General features: G+C 32.9%; 1 protein-coding gene across 1 annotated transcript; it reads left to right on the plus strand.

The window, feature by feature from the left end:
• The first annotated feature begins 204 nt into the window (after positions 1-204).
• On the plus strand, positions 205-15,933 carry ANGPTL5 (angiopoietin like 5). The gene is made up of 8 exons (XM_060017217.1): positions 205-326; positions 2,526-2,670; positions 4,522-4,625; positions 5,522-5,615; positions 7,783-7,883; positions 9,510-9,630; positions 11,717-11,902; positions 15,131-15,933. The coding sequence occupies exons 1-8, from the start codon at positions 231-233 to the stop codon at positions 15,448-15,450; spliced, it is 1,167 nt and encodes a 388-aa protein (XP_059873200.1). The 5' UTR covers positions 205-230; the 3' UTR covers positions 15,451-15,933.
• Positions 15,934-16,312: the final 379 nt, after the last annotated feature.

Here is a 16,312-nt window from a genome sequence, read left to right on the forward strand (position 1 = left end):
GTGATAAAAAAGGTTTGTATAACTTAAAATGACTGGATCTCTAGAGGCTACCTTGTTTCTCATATGAAGGGTGTTTCAAATGAGGGCATGGAAACTAGTAAGTACTGGCTTCTGTTTTTGTTGTACACCTTCCAGAAATTTTTGACTGAAGACTCTGTGTACTAGAGTTCTTTCCACACAGAGCTGACTGATATTTGAAGAAAATTTTCATTTCTCCAACCAAGAAAAATATGATTTATCTTTTCCAAGCTTCACTCTTGTTTTTAAATCTATGTATTTTTACTTGTGGAGAAGTTATACAATGTAACTGTGTTCATCATTCTACGGTAAGAATTTCAGCAATATTATTTCATCTAGGAAAGCATGATTATATAGTTTTCAAGATATATATTAGATGTTTGAAAAGATTAATTACAGTACTCAATATAATTTATGGGAAAATTAAAGTGTTTATTTAGAAATGCTGAGACTTATGCTTAAATAATATGACTTTTAAACTTAGGAAACCATAAACTGAAGATTGACTCTTAATACATTTCTTGTGAAAAATTGTTAAAGAAATTGCAGGCCTTGGTTAAAAACTAGCCAACAACTTTCCAGTTAACTTTAATAATGAAATATCTGGTAGGTAGTAAAAAAATTCACTTTGCTTAAAAAAAACTATTCTAGAAACTTTCATACTTCAAATATAGTCTTGTGACTGGTTACCTAGGAAATGTTAAAATTTAGAATTAGAAAATTTTATTCAAAACAATGTCAGAGTGATTGATAGCTAAGATAGTGTATGCAATACTATGAGTAGATTGTGATTTGAATCTCTATACATATAAATGTTGGCTTATAATTTTTAAATGTTATAAAATGTATTTACCACTGTATCAATACTAAATTCCAAAGCTGAAGCAAGAATAAATTCTAAAAAAGCTACAGAAATATTAATAACAATTCTCTATACTAAAAATTTAAGAATCTTATTTAGATCTAAAAAATATAGTTGTAACCTAAGTTTTTGAAAACATCTACTATGTCAATTATTATAGGAGTTTAGGGGAAAGAGCAAAAAGTTAAAAGTAGATCTATGTAACAAAATGTAAGCATCTTTTTGGGCAAATATCTTTTATATTGTGATTAGCTCTTTACCTTTCTCTCAATATCCAGGTCAAAGAGGACAAAGCTTGCTATTATTTTCTTTAAATTACAGAGTTATTCTAAATCACATAACTTATACCAAAGGATGTTTCAACATTAAAAAAACCAGTAGTGTGCCAACAAGAATAGATACCTTTGGAATGACATCTGTAATTGGCTTTCTTTCTTTTTTCTTTTTGAATAGTAGTTAGTACTTTTTAATCTCCTACCCCATCTTGCACCTTTCTCCTTCCTTCTCCCCACTAGCAATCACAGGTTTGTAGTTGGTTGTTGGCTTTTTATTTTAAGTTAAATTTAATTTTTTTTAAATTTATTTTATTGAAGTGTAGTTGATTTACAATGTTGTGTTAATTTCTGCTGTATAGCAAAGTTATTCAGTTATACATATGTAACTGAATATATATATATCTTTTTTCATATTCTTTTCCATTATGGTTTATTACAGGATATTGAATATAGTTCCCTGTGCTACACAGTAGGACCTTGTTGTTTATCCATTCTATATATAAGGTTGCTGGCTTTTTAAAATGATATCTGTTGTTGATTTTGCAAAGCAAAATTCCGTGCTTTTTTTCTGTTATCACTGCTACCTTTTTAAAAAAAATTTTTTAACTTTTTATTTTATATTGGAGTATAGCCGATTAACAATATTGTGATAGTTTCAGTTGCACAGCAAAGTGACTCAGCCATACATATACACGTATCCATTCTCCCTCAGACTCCCCTCCCATCCAGTCTGCCACATAACATTGAACAGAGTTCTCTGTGCTATACAGTAGGTCCTTGTTGGGTATCCTTTTTAAATATTCAGCGGTACCTTTTAAATCTATGCATACTTTACCTTTCAAATCTGTAAATACTTTAGCTTATACAAGAGCGACAATTCTCCTGCACATTTTCCCCAAACCACGAGTCCTAATAACTAGTGGCAGAAAGTGTTTTTGGCATAGAAATGTTGTAGGCATCTCAGGGAACCTTCTTAGTACCCATTCAAAGAACTTCAAATTGCACAATTTCTGGAAGAGGGATGGTCAGAACTATATCGCACATGGAATTGTGTAAAAGTTAAAGGTCAAGGCCATAGAGCCACCACACTAGAACGTAGACCCTAAATGATTCCTTTTAGAATTGGAGAAGAAAAACAGAGAGCAAAAATAATGAATTAACATACATTTATTGTTCATACCTAGAATTTACCCATAAGGTTTATTTGTGGAAGTTTGAACTAACCAGTTAATTATGTTTTTTTCTAATGATCATCCTTGTATATGTCCTGAAATCTCATCTTTTTTTCTACACTCTTCTTATTTATGACATATTAGGTAATATAACATATTTCATATATTTTTTCTTATTTCTATTTTTTTAATATAAAGGATTCTCCAGTAGTTAACATTGTAGAAGATGAATCTAATGCAAAAGGTGAAAGTAAAAGTAATGCTACTGTTTATAAAGAAGATTGTGAGGAATCATGTGATGTTAAAACTAAAATTACACGAGAAGAAAAACATTTCATGTGTAGTAAGTATTAAAAATAACCACAATTGGGCTTCCCTGGTGGCGCAGTGGTTGAGAGTCCGCCTGCCGATGCAGGGCACACGGGTTCGTGCCCCGGTCCGGGAAGATCCCACATGCCGCGGAGTGGCTGGGCCCGTGAGCCATGGCTGCTGGGCCTGTGCGTCCGGAGCCTGTGCTCCGCAACGGGACAGGCCACAACCGTGAGAGGCCCGCGTACCACAAACAAAACAAAACAAACCCCCACCCACAATTATACAGGGATATGATTTATTATTTCTAGGGTAGAGATGGAAAAATATACATTAGCATTTGTGTGGGTCATTTTATATATATCCTGATCATCCTAGGCCAGGAGTTTTATGTGTTTGGCACATAGTAGGTGCTTCGTAAGTGTTTGGTAAATGAACAAATCCTTCTTTTGTATAATATGGCCCAGTGACACCAACTAGCCACAGAGGGAAGGGGCGAGCCGCAACGCACTGATGGTATCAATTCGCCTAGCACTATTTTCTTACTTCCGTCTGAACAAATGGCAAATTTCACCTGAGTTTTGAGAAGGAATTCACTAATATTGAGTAAATGCTACAATAGATATAATACAAATTCACAGCGAATTTATGTAGCAAAGCATAAAAAATAAAAAGTTTTTAAATCTCCATTTTTGTTTAAAACTAGTAATAGTGCAGTAATTTTCATGATCTATTTATATGTACATAGGCGGTGAAATGAGACAGGGGATCAGAAAGGGAGGAGGTTGTGATCCAGTTCTTATAGGACTGTAACTCCTAGGTCAGAAAGTATAAAAAGCTCACTTTATTGTGTTTAATTCTATGTGTAACACAGGTATCTCAGGCTTCTCAAACCTATGAGTGTGGCTTTAGATCCATTAAGACAGATGTCTAAATCCAGGGAGTATCTAATAGAAAGTGAGAGACTGAAAGTAAAAATGAGAGATGAAGCTGGGTGAGGTAGATTTTAAAATATCATGAATTATTAATGTGATTCTACTGCTAGAGTAAAAGGAACATAGAAATAAATAATTTTTAAAAGAATAATGTATGCCATAATGTGTGACTCCTTTTGTTGTAAAGGACATCATCAGTATAACTGAATAAACTTGGATAAAATCTGAGAAGTGCATGGTAGTCAATGTTTATTTCCTGATTTTTATGGCTGTGTTGGGGAGAATGTCTTTGGTGTAAGAAAAACACACTGAAGTATCCAGGGGCATCATGATGGCATGCTCAAAAGAATTAAGAAAAAGTTCTTCATACTGTTCTTGAAACTATTCTATAAGTAAGATTGTTTTAAAATAAAAACAAAAATACATAGTAAAAGTTTAACCAGAAACCAACCAGCTAAAACTTTTGACTAAGATTTATTATGAGTATATATGTATGTGTGTTTGTAATTTGTTTATATAAAAATGTATCATTAATAGAAAAAATTTAAAGAAAGATTTACGTTTAAAATTAACTTACATGATATGGAATTATTGCCTTTTACTTTCTTATGTAGTAAGAATTGATGAGTCTTGGACCTCCTGCTTCTGTACCTCTCATCTTATAAAGTGAGAATTGATATTCAGAATGTTGTCTCGCATTTATATCAGATTAACTTATTTGGGGGTAATCTAAATTATTAGGAAGCATACTTTCATTGTGAGGTATTGAAATAATTGTTTTCTTGGATAATCCTGAGTTAAAAAAGTACTGACTAGAATATGCAATTCTATGTATTAGATTGAGCTTTATTGTTACATATTTATCCAAAATCATTTTGAAATTATTTTTCACTGTAATTGTTTTCTATAACAAAATAATATTTAGCAAACACATTTTGTTATGATTTAAGGAAATTTGCAAAATTCTATTGTTTCTTATACACGAAGTACCAAAAAACTACTAAGAAATATGATGGATGAGCAGCAAGCTTCCTTGGATTATTTATCTAATCAGGTATGGATTTTTTAGAATTGTGTTGTTATTGTATGTGTACATTGATATACTTAGCTAGAGGTATAATTGTTTAATTTTTTAATGCATTAAAGTCCATACATCTATTTAGTGCCTACTATGTTAGAGGCACCATAGTAAGCCTCAGGCAAACAGAAAGCAATAACAACAAAAAAAGATCTTCACTTAAAGCTTATACAGTCTAAGAGAGCAGAAAAATGTATTGAAAATGTTGTGACTGCTGTCAGAAAGACGCACCAAAGAAATTCAATATCTGAGCTATGAGAAGTGTTCCCAGATGACAGAGATTATGAACTGAATCATGAAAGATGGATAAATGCTTCAAAGGTCACAAATGTGGGGTAAGAAGAGTAGGACCTTCCATTCTGGGGAACTGCTTGAAGTGGTGCAGGGGTGGAGTGGCTGGTGAGGTTGAGGTGTATAAGGAAAACTGACTTAAAGAAATAGGAGCTAACTCATGCCACACCAAGGAGGGAAATGCAATGATTAGATTGACAGCTAGTGAGGATGATTAGATTGACAGCTAGTGAGGAGGATGACTTGAGGAAGAGCAGAGGGAGGAGACAGGGAGATCAGATAAGAAACTACAGCAAAGGAGCAGGCAAGATACAAAGAACAGATCTGCAAGAGCAGTCAAATGCAGAACTGGGCAGATGAAAGCAACGTGTAGGAGGAAAACAGTACTCAATTTAATGACTGCTATTTAGTAATGCCTTTCTTTACTGCTTAGAGTAGTAAGGAATTCAAAAGAAAAATGGACATTATATATATATTTCAAAGCTGGATTTATAAGAGGCTTAGAGATATCACTTATAAAATTCAGCTAAGAGAGTTTTGTTCAAATATAAATTTGCTTAAATGTATGCATGTGTGTTTAGGTTAATGAGCTCATGAATCGAGTTCTCATTTTGACTACGGAAGTTTTTAGAAAACAGCTGGATACTTTTCCTCACAGACCAGTTCAGTCACATGGTGAGAACTTTGGTATTTCACCCTTTTCATACTTGTCTTTTATTGCTTAAAAATTTCCTGGACAGGTTGGAGCATTTAGAACTTTTGTTTAAAAAATACAGCTCATTATCATTTAACAGACTGGAGGAGTAATACCTGCCAAATTTCAACCCAGACAATGTGTACTTTCCTGAATTGGGAAGCTTTTCTGACCATTTGAAAGCTATGGCTGTATACAGATATTCTGAATCTGTTGAAAATAGCATAGTTTTATGTAACTGAATTCAGGCTCTCCTTTTGCATTTTAATATTAATAATCAACCTTCAGCTAGAAGAAAAGAAGGTCTCAGAATTCCTCCCACCTGTAAAAACTATTTTTCACATGTTTGAGATGTTTCAAATTGGGACACAAAATTGAAAAGAAAAAGAAACTTAAGACAAAAGAAAGTGGAATTTAGCACTGTTTATACTAAAACAATATATAGTAATTCCTAAAGTCATGGGTTTCTAAGAAAAGTGCCCTATATATCTTACAGTTGTGAATTAATAACAAAAAGTTCCAAGCAAGTAAATATTTATTGACAGCCTAGTGAATGATCTTTCTTTTTTCCTTACAAAGAGAAGGAAATAAACTGTTACTGAGAATCACCTATGTGTCAGGTACTATGACAGGCACTTTCACATGTTATTTTTTGTTGTTCTATTATATCTCATTTATTTCCCATAAGTGAGTAGTGTAGGTAGGTAGTGTAACATGGTGGTTATGAGCATGGACTCTGGTGTCAGATCACCTGTCTTCAAATCCCTCATCCACTGTTTCCTTGATATCAGTTTCCTCATCAGTAAACTGATAGTACCTACCTCATATGGTTCTTATGAGAATTAAATGAATAAATACACCAAAAGCTCCTAAAATATTGCTTGATGCATAGTAAGACAGTATAAGCATTCGCTATGATGATCTTCATCATCAGATAAGGAATATGGAGCCCAGAAACATCTGAATAACCTGTTCATATTTATTTGGATGGTGATGGCAAAGCAGATATTCCAACTCAGATTAGTCCTTCATTGTAAACTTCTATTATCATATCTCTGAGCATAAAGTTATTATGAAAATGTCTCTTAGCAATTCAGAAGAAGGCAACAAAATACTGTGCGCTAGGCACTGTGCTAAGTGCTTTATATTGATATAATGTCTTACTATGTATATCGTCAGAATAACACTATGAAGTAGATAGTATTATTATTATAACAATATTGCACATGAAGAAAAGTAGTTAAGTAACTTAGTTAATGGTTCTGGCTAGTAAATAGTATACTAGGAATCTTACCCAAGCTTCTGGCTCTGAAGTATCAGGCTTTCATGTGTTTTTTCTCTTGGTAACTGATGCTGTAAGGGTTGAATTTGTTTTATCACATTTATAAAAGATAACACAAAGTAAAGTAATCTATAACATCATATCTACATACATATCTACATATCTACATAAAAGATAACACAAAGTGTAAACTATAATATCATATCTACATAATATATTTACAATCCCCTAGAAAGGGGAGTGCTTAAGAGAAGGTGATTATACACTGCTACAGTTCTAGCTATTGTCAACAGAGCAGGCTCTAGCCTCAGCATCATTTTCTCTGGTGAAGAAAGTGATTTCCCCCCTCCTCTCCCTTTGCCTGTTTGTAATGGTGGGCCCCAAAACACCAGAATCTCTGAAATTTCAAATAGTGGAGAAAGGATGTGTCAATAGTAATTAATCTACTTATTCCTTTGGATTTTCTCCTCCTCATTCACACAGATTTCTGTTACATATTATGTTCCCAAAGTAAGCCTAGGTTTCTTAAAGGGCATAATTTATTGGACAAGAGAATGCATAATCATAAAATATATTAAATAAATGTTGATACCAAATGGAATACTAATCAATAACAGTGAGTTAGTTATTAGTGAAGGTTTATTGCAGCATAACTTATTCAATCCCAGTTCCTCCACCTATCTATCTAGTTTCTTCTTATTTCTAAAGTTGAGATAATTTTTCATTTTCAAAAAGTTAAAATCATCATCATTACTGAACATTTTAATAATAACAATTTCAGATAGCACTGTCAATTCTCTTTTATAAAATGATTGTCTTAAATGTATATGTGGAAATATCCTAAATAACTAATTTTACTTTTCTAGGTTTAGATTGTACTGATATTAAAGATACCATTGGCTCTGTCACTAAAACACCAAGTGGTTTGTATATAATCCACCCAGAAGGATCTAGTTACCCATTTGAGGTAAAGTTTTCCCTTATTATATGGAATAGGATAGACATCTAATTTATTTAAATAATATTAGAATTTTAATTGTTTTAATATTTTATTTTTTCTTAACAATTTAAAAATAAATCAGTGTAAGTTCCAGTTTCAAAAGTTTTGTTTTCTGGAATTCTTTGCCCAAACCACAAACCAATAAAGGAACTAGAGGGTCTTTCACTTTTCTATTTGAGTGTTCATGGTTACACTCTTTAAAGCAAATCCATTTGGTGCAAGATCTTATATTATCCTTACAGTAGACAGAACTATGCAAAATAAATACTTGCTTGAATTAGCTTATGGATATTAAAAAATAATTGTGTGCTTTGCCTTGGGGCTTGCTAAAAATACTTCAGTTTCTCTTCCTACACTTGGTTATACTTTCTTTGGATGATAAGTGATTTTTTGTGATTGTATAAAAAATTAATAATTAAAAAATCCTTTCACTGAATTGCGAGACAGATTGAGAAGCTGATCCATTTCTTAAATCAAATAAAATATATTACTCATATTTATCCTTAGTAGTTCTATACCATGATTTCTAGAAGAAATTTCTACTAGAAATTGTGTTATTAAAATTAGTATTATAATATTACTATATTACATACAGTATATATAATATATAAACATTATATATATATAATTTTCTGGTTACTTTTTTGTGCATAAGAAATTTATAATACCAATATCATACCTTATTGATAGTCTTTATTAAAATATTAAAATATTTTTTCTAAACCAGTTTCTCGTCTCAGAGTTACTAACGTTATTTTTTGACATCTATTGACAGGATGTCAAAAATTGGGAATTAAGTGGGAAATAATTTTAAATTACCTAAATTACTTCACCTACAGATTCAAAAATGGACCTGAACAGATGTGAAAAGGGAAGGCTTCTAATTTTGTGAAGAGTGGGATGCATAATTACCTCTTTTGTGGGAAAGTGTTGGTTCCCTAACTTCCTCCACACGGCCTTTTTCTGTCTGTGTGTGGGAAGTTTCTGATGGGGAGGATTGGTCTGATTTTCTCGCTGTGTCACTTCTATGGGTCCCCTACAGTTGTCCTCTTAGAGGCATTTAACAGAGCACCACAGATGCACCTATGAGTGCCTGCTGAGATGGGGCACAAATCATGCCTTTCTGTCTGAAAATCCCAGTCTGAACACAGGCCTTCCAGGCTTTTGGAGGAAAAAAGCAATCAAAGACAGGCACATTTAACACTGTTCTTTTAAAAAATCAGTGTTTTAATTAAAAGGAAGAGTTAATTTATAAAGAAATACATCACTCTGCCATATCAGATTGGTACAGTTATTACTCAACTGAAAAATATTTATGGAGTTGAGGAATAAGAGGGTAACCTTAAAATGCTACAAACACATATGTTAAAAAAATGACTGATACAGGGACCACAATTAGGTTTGTTTTATAATAAACAGTATTATTTCTAGAGATTTTTAAAAAATCTGAATACATTAATGACATACAGTTGCATTGAAGCTTTCAGTGGAAGTATCTTCTCTTTCTCTAGGCTTTAAGGGTGAAGTATGAGTTTTATATAAAAGAATGAAAATAATATTATATTATTTTTGTCTTTTCTGGGTTTATTTTAGGTAATGTGTGACATGGATTACAGAGGAGGTGGATGGACTGTGATACAGAAAAGGATCGATGGGATAATTGACTTCCAAAGGTTATGGTGTGACTATCTGGATGGATTTGGTGACCTTTTAGGTCAAATTTTATTTATTTCTCCTCTTTTTTCTTCTTTTTGATAATATGCCTATGGACTCTGTCTCTATTGGTCAAATAGTTAGTAAAAATAGCAAATCCTTGTGAATATAAAAATATGACAAATTACCCTCTGGTTATATGCCAAATTACTTAAAATAAATAGGTCTTCAGTTAAGATATGAAAATCTTTATTTTTAGTTGAAATGTGATTTGAGTGAAAATTCTAAATTGTGTTATTTATTAAGTATTGACTATGCTCTCAGCAGAATTCTGGCAGATACTCAATAACTATTTGTAGAATGAAAACCTGAATGAGCAGGGACCTTGAAATTCTTGAGATTTGTGCTGTGTCTACATAAGCAAATGAAATAGAGAATTGAGGTCCATAGCTGTAGGAATTCAAATTATGTAAATGTCAATAAAAATCACTATGCTCAAAACTTGAAAAATGTAAACCCCAGGTGAACTGTAAAATCTGTTCACGTTATTACCAAATGGCAGCATCAACTTTTGCTGGTGAATAGAAGCACCAGTATTTCTGAACCCTGCAGAATTTTACATTAATTGGAACATTTGCAGGTGACTTTGATCATTTTCATGCTATTATTTTAAGTTACTGTTGTTATAATTTAGAGTCTTTAACATCCCATAATAATGTCATCCAAGGATTTAATAAGTGGTGGTGTTTGTCCTACTGCTAAAAACCCTACAGCATGCCAATGGTGTTAGAAGGGACATGAAATGTAATAAAATGTCATAAGTAAGGCCAAATAGCTCCCATGCTATGGAATGCCTTTGAAATACTTGTGTTTTCTCAGCATTACCTCCAATTTTCCAGTAAGGGCTGCCTTCTGAATTGAGCTGTCATAAATCTGCCGGCTCTAAGTTGTTATCTTCCTTACTTAATGCTTATTTCCATGGGAAAATTATCTGAGTTTTGACAAAAAATGTCTTCAGGAAGGTATACTTCACATAAGCAGACTGCTTTGTACTTGGCCTATTTAAAAAAATAAACTTGGGATTAAGGAAAATGTATTGTTCAGTTAAATCTGAGGTTGGGGTAGAGGGGAAAGATGGCAAGGACACTTAAATAGTAGTGTCAGACTGTGAGAAACTAAGCAGGCCCACCTTCCTTCTTGTACTTATTTTTTACTTCCTATACTCCCTTTCTTCCAGTATTTCTTCAGAATACTTTTCAGTTCTAAGTGGGTATGTAGCTAAAATGCCCCTGTAAGGCCTGGAGAGTGACTTAGTATCTTAGCTATAGTTTTAAGATTTGAATTCTGTCACATTGTCTCCCAGCTCTTGAAGTTTGTTTTGACTGGAACCTTACTTCCTTCAGTAATTTCATGATTCAAGCAGAGGGATATACTTCAGAGCAGGAGTGTCTACATTTAGGTTATGCCACAGTCGGTAGAGGGAGGTAGAAAGTCATTGGCTAGAACATGCAAGAAGAATGCAGTCTGAATTAGGGAGTTCAATAATCCATCTTGGATCTATAATCATCTTGAAAATATTGACCCTTAACCTGAGTATGCTCCAGTGTTGCTACATTATGTCTTCATTCATAGGTAACTGACGAGCTTCATTACAACAAAGAAATATTTGTTCACAAAACATTATTCTCAAAGACAGAAAAAATAATTTCTACTGAGCATTTTCAGAAAATAGTTCTTTAGGAGTTGCTGATTTGGAGGCTAAACCTCTTATATTTACTGGTACACATCATTTTGTTACCTGTCATAATATTTGAACTCATTTTTTGTTGACATGCCTTAAGGTAAAACTTGACTTTTTATGTGATCTTTAAATGCATTTTTGAATTTAATTTGGGGAGATAAAAAAATGAAACAGAGACTAGTTATCCCAAGTCTAGTAAAGTAGAAGTGGGAAGATACACATATATATATGTTTTGGTAAATTAGGCAAACACTGATAATTTGAACCAGGGCAATCTAGTCTCTCAAATAATTTATGTGTGCCATCTTGGAGTTATTGAAACACTAAGCAAAACCAAAGACTTAATAACAAAGGGTTATTCTAACTTGTATTAAAATATATTTAAAAAAGCATTTTTTTTAAACAGGTGAATTTTGGCTAGGGCTGAAAAAGATTTTTTACATAGTGAATCAGAAGAATACCAGTTTTATGCTGTATGTGGCACTGGAATCTGAAGATGACACATTCGCTTATGCATCATATGATAATTTTTGGCTAGAGGATGAAACAAGATTTTTTAAAATGCACTTAGGACGATATTCGGGAAATGCTGGTAAGTTTTTTATTCCTAAATTTACCCAAAAGATTTAAATATAGCTGACTCAATATTAGATGAAGATAAAAGTAATGCATTTCTTTTGGTATATGACACATAACTGATAACAGAATAGGTTAGGAATGCGAAAACTGGCTAAGTCTTGAGTTATGAAACTCTGCTATGATGGTTGCATCACCTTGTGATTTTGAAGTGCTTTATACACTTTAAAACAATTTTGCCATATGTAATCACAATTGATTATTTAGATAGCAAATCTGTGGGGCAGGCTGGGAAGGCATTATTTACATTTTCATGTACTGAGAGGCTGGTGTTTAGAAGTCATAGAATGTTAGAGCTGATCTTCACTCTTCTCACTCTGCAGGTTAAGAAACCTGAAAGATTAAGTGACTTGCCCAAGAGTCCCAGCTCATCACATCTGAGCAAGGGCAAGGACCCAGGTTGATAGAACAACTAGTTTAGTGAGGTTTTTTCTTTTTTTTGGCTATATCTCGGTACATCTACTCATTTCTAAATAAGTTAAATTTTTAGAACTTCAAAATACTTGATATTAAATTCATATTTTGATGCTGATATTTTTAACTTGAGTTAATACTAAATTCAGCTCTCCTGTTCATTGCTCATCATTGTACTTGTTCATTAGGTATGTTTAGTGTTAGAAATCCAAAAGTGAATGAGTTATGTTTCCAGTTCTTTAACTGATCACAATATAGAGAGGGAGATTAAATAAAACTGAAAACACAGAATACCGACAGAGCTTTGGGGGCTAAAGAGAAAGAATGATTCCAATGGATTACATCCAGAGAAGGGTAGTTTTCAATAAAGAATTAATGGTAGAGTCAACCTGGGATGCTTTGTGAAAGTACATACTCATGTAGAATCTGATTCAGTAAGTCTGGGCCCAGGTATTTGTATTCACTAGATGGATATGTTGGCATCCTTATAGTTGAGAATCACTGATCTGTACTTGGAGGAATGGATAGGCTTTTGGCAAATGAATGGTGGCAAACAGAGCAGCTTGAGTCAAGGCACAGAAGAAGGAAAATTACTGGGCATGAGAGGTTGTCTGGTATGGATGGAATCTCTGATATCTGAGGGGGTTTAGACTTAGGATATTAAGTAAAAGTCTGAAATTTAAATATTGACATATAGAGGCAATTTTAAGGAGTTATATAATTTTTGAGGCTTCATCTCTAAAAGAGTAACGAACTATCTAAATATGGAACATACAATGTTAGGAAAAGTTTATGTGGGATTTCTCTAGAAGATGACTAGGATCTCATTAGAGGATACAATTTATAATGGCAAGAATTTTTTCATTTTGGAAGCCTCAAATTTTGTCATGCCTTATTCTGCCTTTTCCCAATAAAGTTGTTAAGTAACTTTCAAATGTTGATCACATAATATAATCAAGATAAAGAAAAAGATGTCAAAAGAATGTAAAGATAGCAGTATAGTTAAGTATGATCAGGTATTTGGTAGAGGTGAGCCAGACATTTGACTTTGAGCTCAGAACAAAAATAGAAATATGAAATTTGAACATTTGAGGAGCACAGTTGTTCCATGAGGACACATTGCCCTGGTTCTAAAACTTGAGAGACATTTCTCTGGGTTCTTAGCGAAAACAAAGTGTCATGTTTTCTAATTACACTCGGACAGAAAACGTAACAGTGAGTTTTAATGGGCCATTTCTTTAAAAATAGACCTATGCATTATATTTTTAGAGTAAATTATTAAATATAATCCAGTGAGGAGCTCATATAATGTATGATCCTTCTGATGGTTGAACTTAACCAGGGAGAGTATCTGTGGAGGGATCATATAATTTAGGTAATGCTCCGTAAGTGTTGTCTTTCTCATGAACTTCTGAAAGGTTTTGCACCATGTGGTATTGAAAATGATATTCTCCCTGCAAATATGTGCAATTTTGGCATTTTGTTCCTATGAAGTGCATGGTCAGAGACAGGGCTGGGGTACAGGATAGGCCACTACCATTAGTGAAGTTCTCCAGGTTCCTCAAAGACATCTCAAAAGATGCCAAACATTTGGAACATAATGAAACAAACATGGGCTTTGAATTCTTCAAAGATTTTACATAGCTTCACTTTTACTTAGTGTTTCAAACATCTTAGCAAATTTTATCTATAAGTGAAATCTAAGTACAATGGGACTAATTAGAATCTTTTATTTATATGTTTTAAAAGAAACAAACAAACATGACTTCTACCCCTGCTACTTAGTTAGCCAGGTTGCCTTGGCCAAGATACTTAATCTTTGAAGATTACTGTGACTATCAGGGATACCATACATAGAATGTCCAATGTAAGTCTTTAAAATATGGTGGTGTTTTAACTACTATCCAATTAGTATGCATATCATATGGAGAGCCATGAAGAAAAGGCATACCTCAGTGGTATAGCTGATTTTTTTCTTGAGGGCATTAGGCATTTAATGTAAACTTGGTGGCCACTAAATAAAATCAAACAACTTTTGCAGTTATAAATTTGTTCCTGAAAGGTAGAGGTTTCACTTTCATCCATATCTCTCTATCTAAAGTGATGCAAAATGGTACTGGTATAAAAATTTGTGTGTAAATTATTTTCTTTTCCTAAATTACCAATTACCATATTATTCTTCCCCAAAGTATGACAGGTTTATACACCATATTTTTGACCTAAATTATCTGCTTCTGTCTACACAGCCAAGCTTCCATTTTGTGATTTTATATTGAATGTCCACTTATTCATGTTTACATATTCTGAGCCTATTTATATGAAATAATTGGAATGACAAAATTGTAGAAATGGAGAGCACATTACCCCTGGTTACCAGGGGTAAGGGATGGGATTTAGTTTTTAAAGCATACGAAGGAAACTATCATTCAATTTATACTGCTACTGTTTGGTCCTTTCATACAATTATGCAACGAGTTAATAGTTTTCAATTTATTAACTGATAATATGCAAAGTTTTCCTAGGCCATCACAGACCACCATAATTTGTTCCAACAAATATCTACTTAAACATGCCTATCATGTTGAGGAATTTATTACGAGATTTTGGCATATTGCACCCGGAGGAGAGATTTTAATATAACACCTATTAAAATATAATTTAAACCTTAGTTCTGGGATGTAATGCTTTTGCATAATGGGTTGGTAAAGGTTGATTAAAATTACAAAAAATGCTTTTCAATTTCATCATCAAAAAAATCTATTTTACCTAGGTGATGCATTCCGGGGTTTCAGAAAAGAAGATAATCAAAATGCAATGCCTTTTAGCACATCAGATGTTGATAATGATGGATGTCGCCCTGTATGCTTCATCAATGGTCAGCCTGTGAAGAGCTGCAGCCACCTCAGTAACAATACCGGCTGGTGGTTCAACCAGTGTGGTCTCGCAAATCTGAATGGCATTCATTACTTCCCTGGAAAATTGCTTGCAACTGGAATTCGATGGGGCACATGGACCAAAAACAACTCACCTGTCAAGATTAAATCTGTTTCAATGAAAATTAGAAGAATTTACAATCCATATTTTAAGTAATCTCATTTTAAATTGTAATGAGTGTTCCACAGTTATTTTTAATAATATATAAACAATTTTATATAGTTTCTCTTTTTACTGAGTGTTTCAAGCATATTAGCCAAAATTTAACCATAGATGACATCTAGGTATTATGAGTCTAAATAGAAATCTTTAATTTTGTAGAGTTTTATAAAGGAAAACATGGTTCAATGTATGTTTTTACTACTAATTATATTAACAATGTGTAATAAAATTTGTTTTGAGTGTATTGCAACCTGTCTACCTGGAATCTGTTGTCCTTTTAAAAAATTTTCCCTTTTCTTTAAAACATATAAACCATAGTGCATTATTAGGAAAATTAAAGAAAGTGTTATATTTATTTCTATATTTATTTGAAATGGCTAAATATATAATCTACAGATAATTTCTGTTGAAGACAATTACAAGGAATAATTTTGTGCAGATTAATATATAAGCTTCACATAGTTTAAAAACCTTACTATTTCCAGGTGATTCCATAATATTTTACAGGTAATAAGAGTTTGCTGCAAAAATAAAGTCCTTCTTGTTTTCCTATTTTATTGTGGTTAATAAGTTTATTCTTATTTGTAATGAACTTACTGTACATTTGCATACTGATCAGTTGCATTCTAAAACACATTTATATCCTAACTCTTTTTAAGGCAATAGGAATGGTATGAGCTTTAAGTGAAGGAGAAAGAACAATGAATCACTGGTCTAGAGGTGGCTCTAAGAGCAAGCTTTTTTTAGGAAGTTGGAAGGAGTTGGAGTGGTAAGGCTTCCATGGGAAAATACAGCAAGGAATGTGCTAGACCACATTCAGTTAATTAAGAAAATTAGTGTTGAGTGGAAAAGTACT

Source organism: Delphinus delphis, chromosome 8, assembly GCF_949987515.2.
Source record: "Delphinus delphis chromosome 8, mDelDel1.2, whole genome shotgun sequence".
NCBI classification, from domain to species: Eukaryota; Metazoa; Chordata; class Mammalia; order Artiodactyla; family Delphinidae; genus Delphinus; species Delphinus delphis.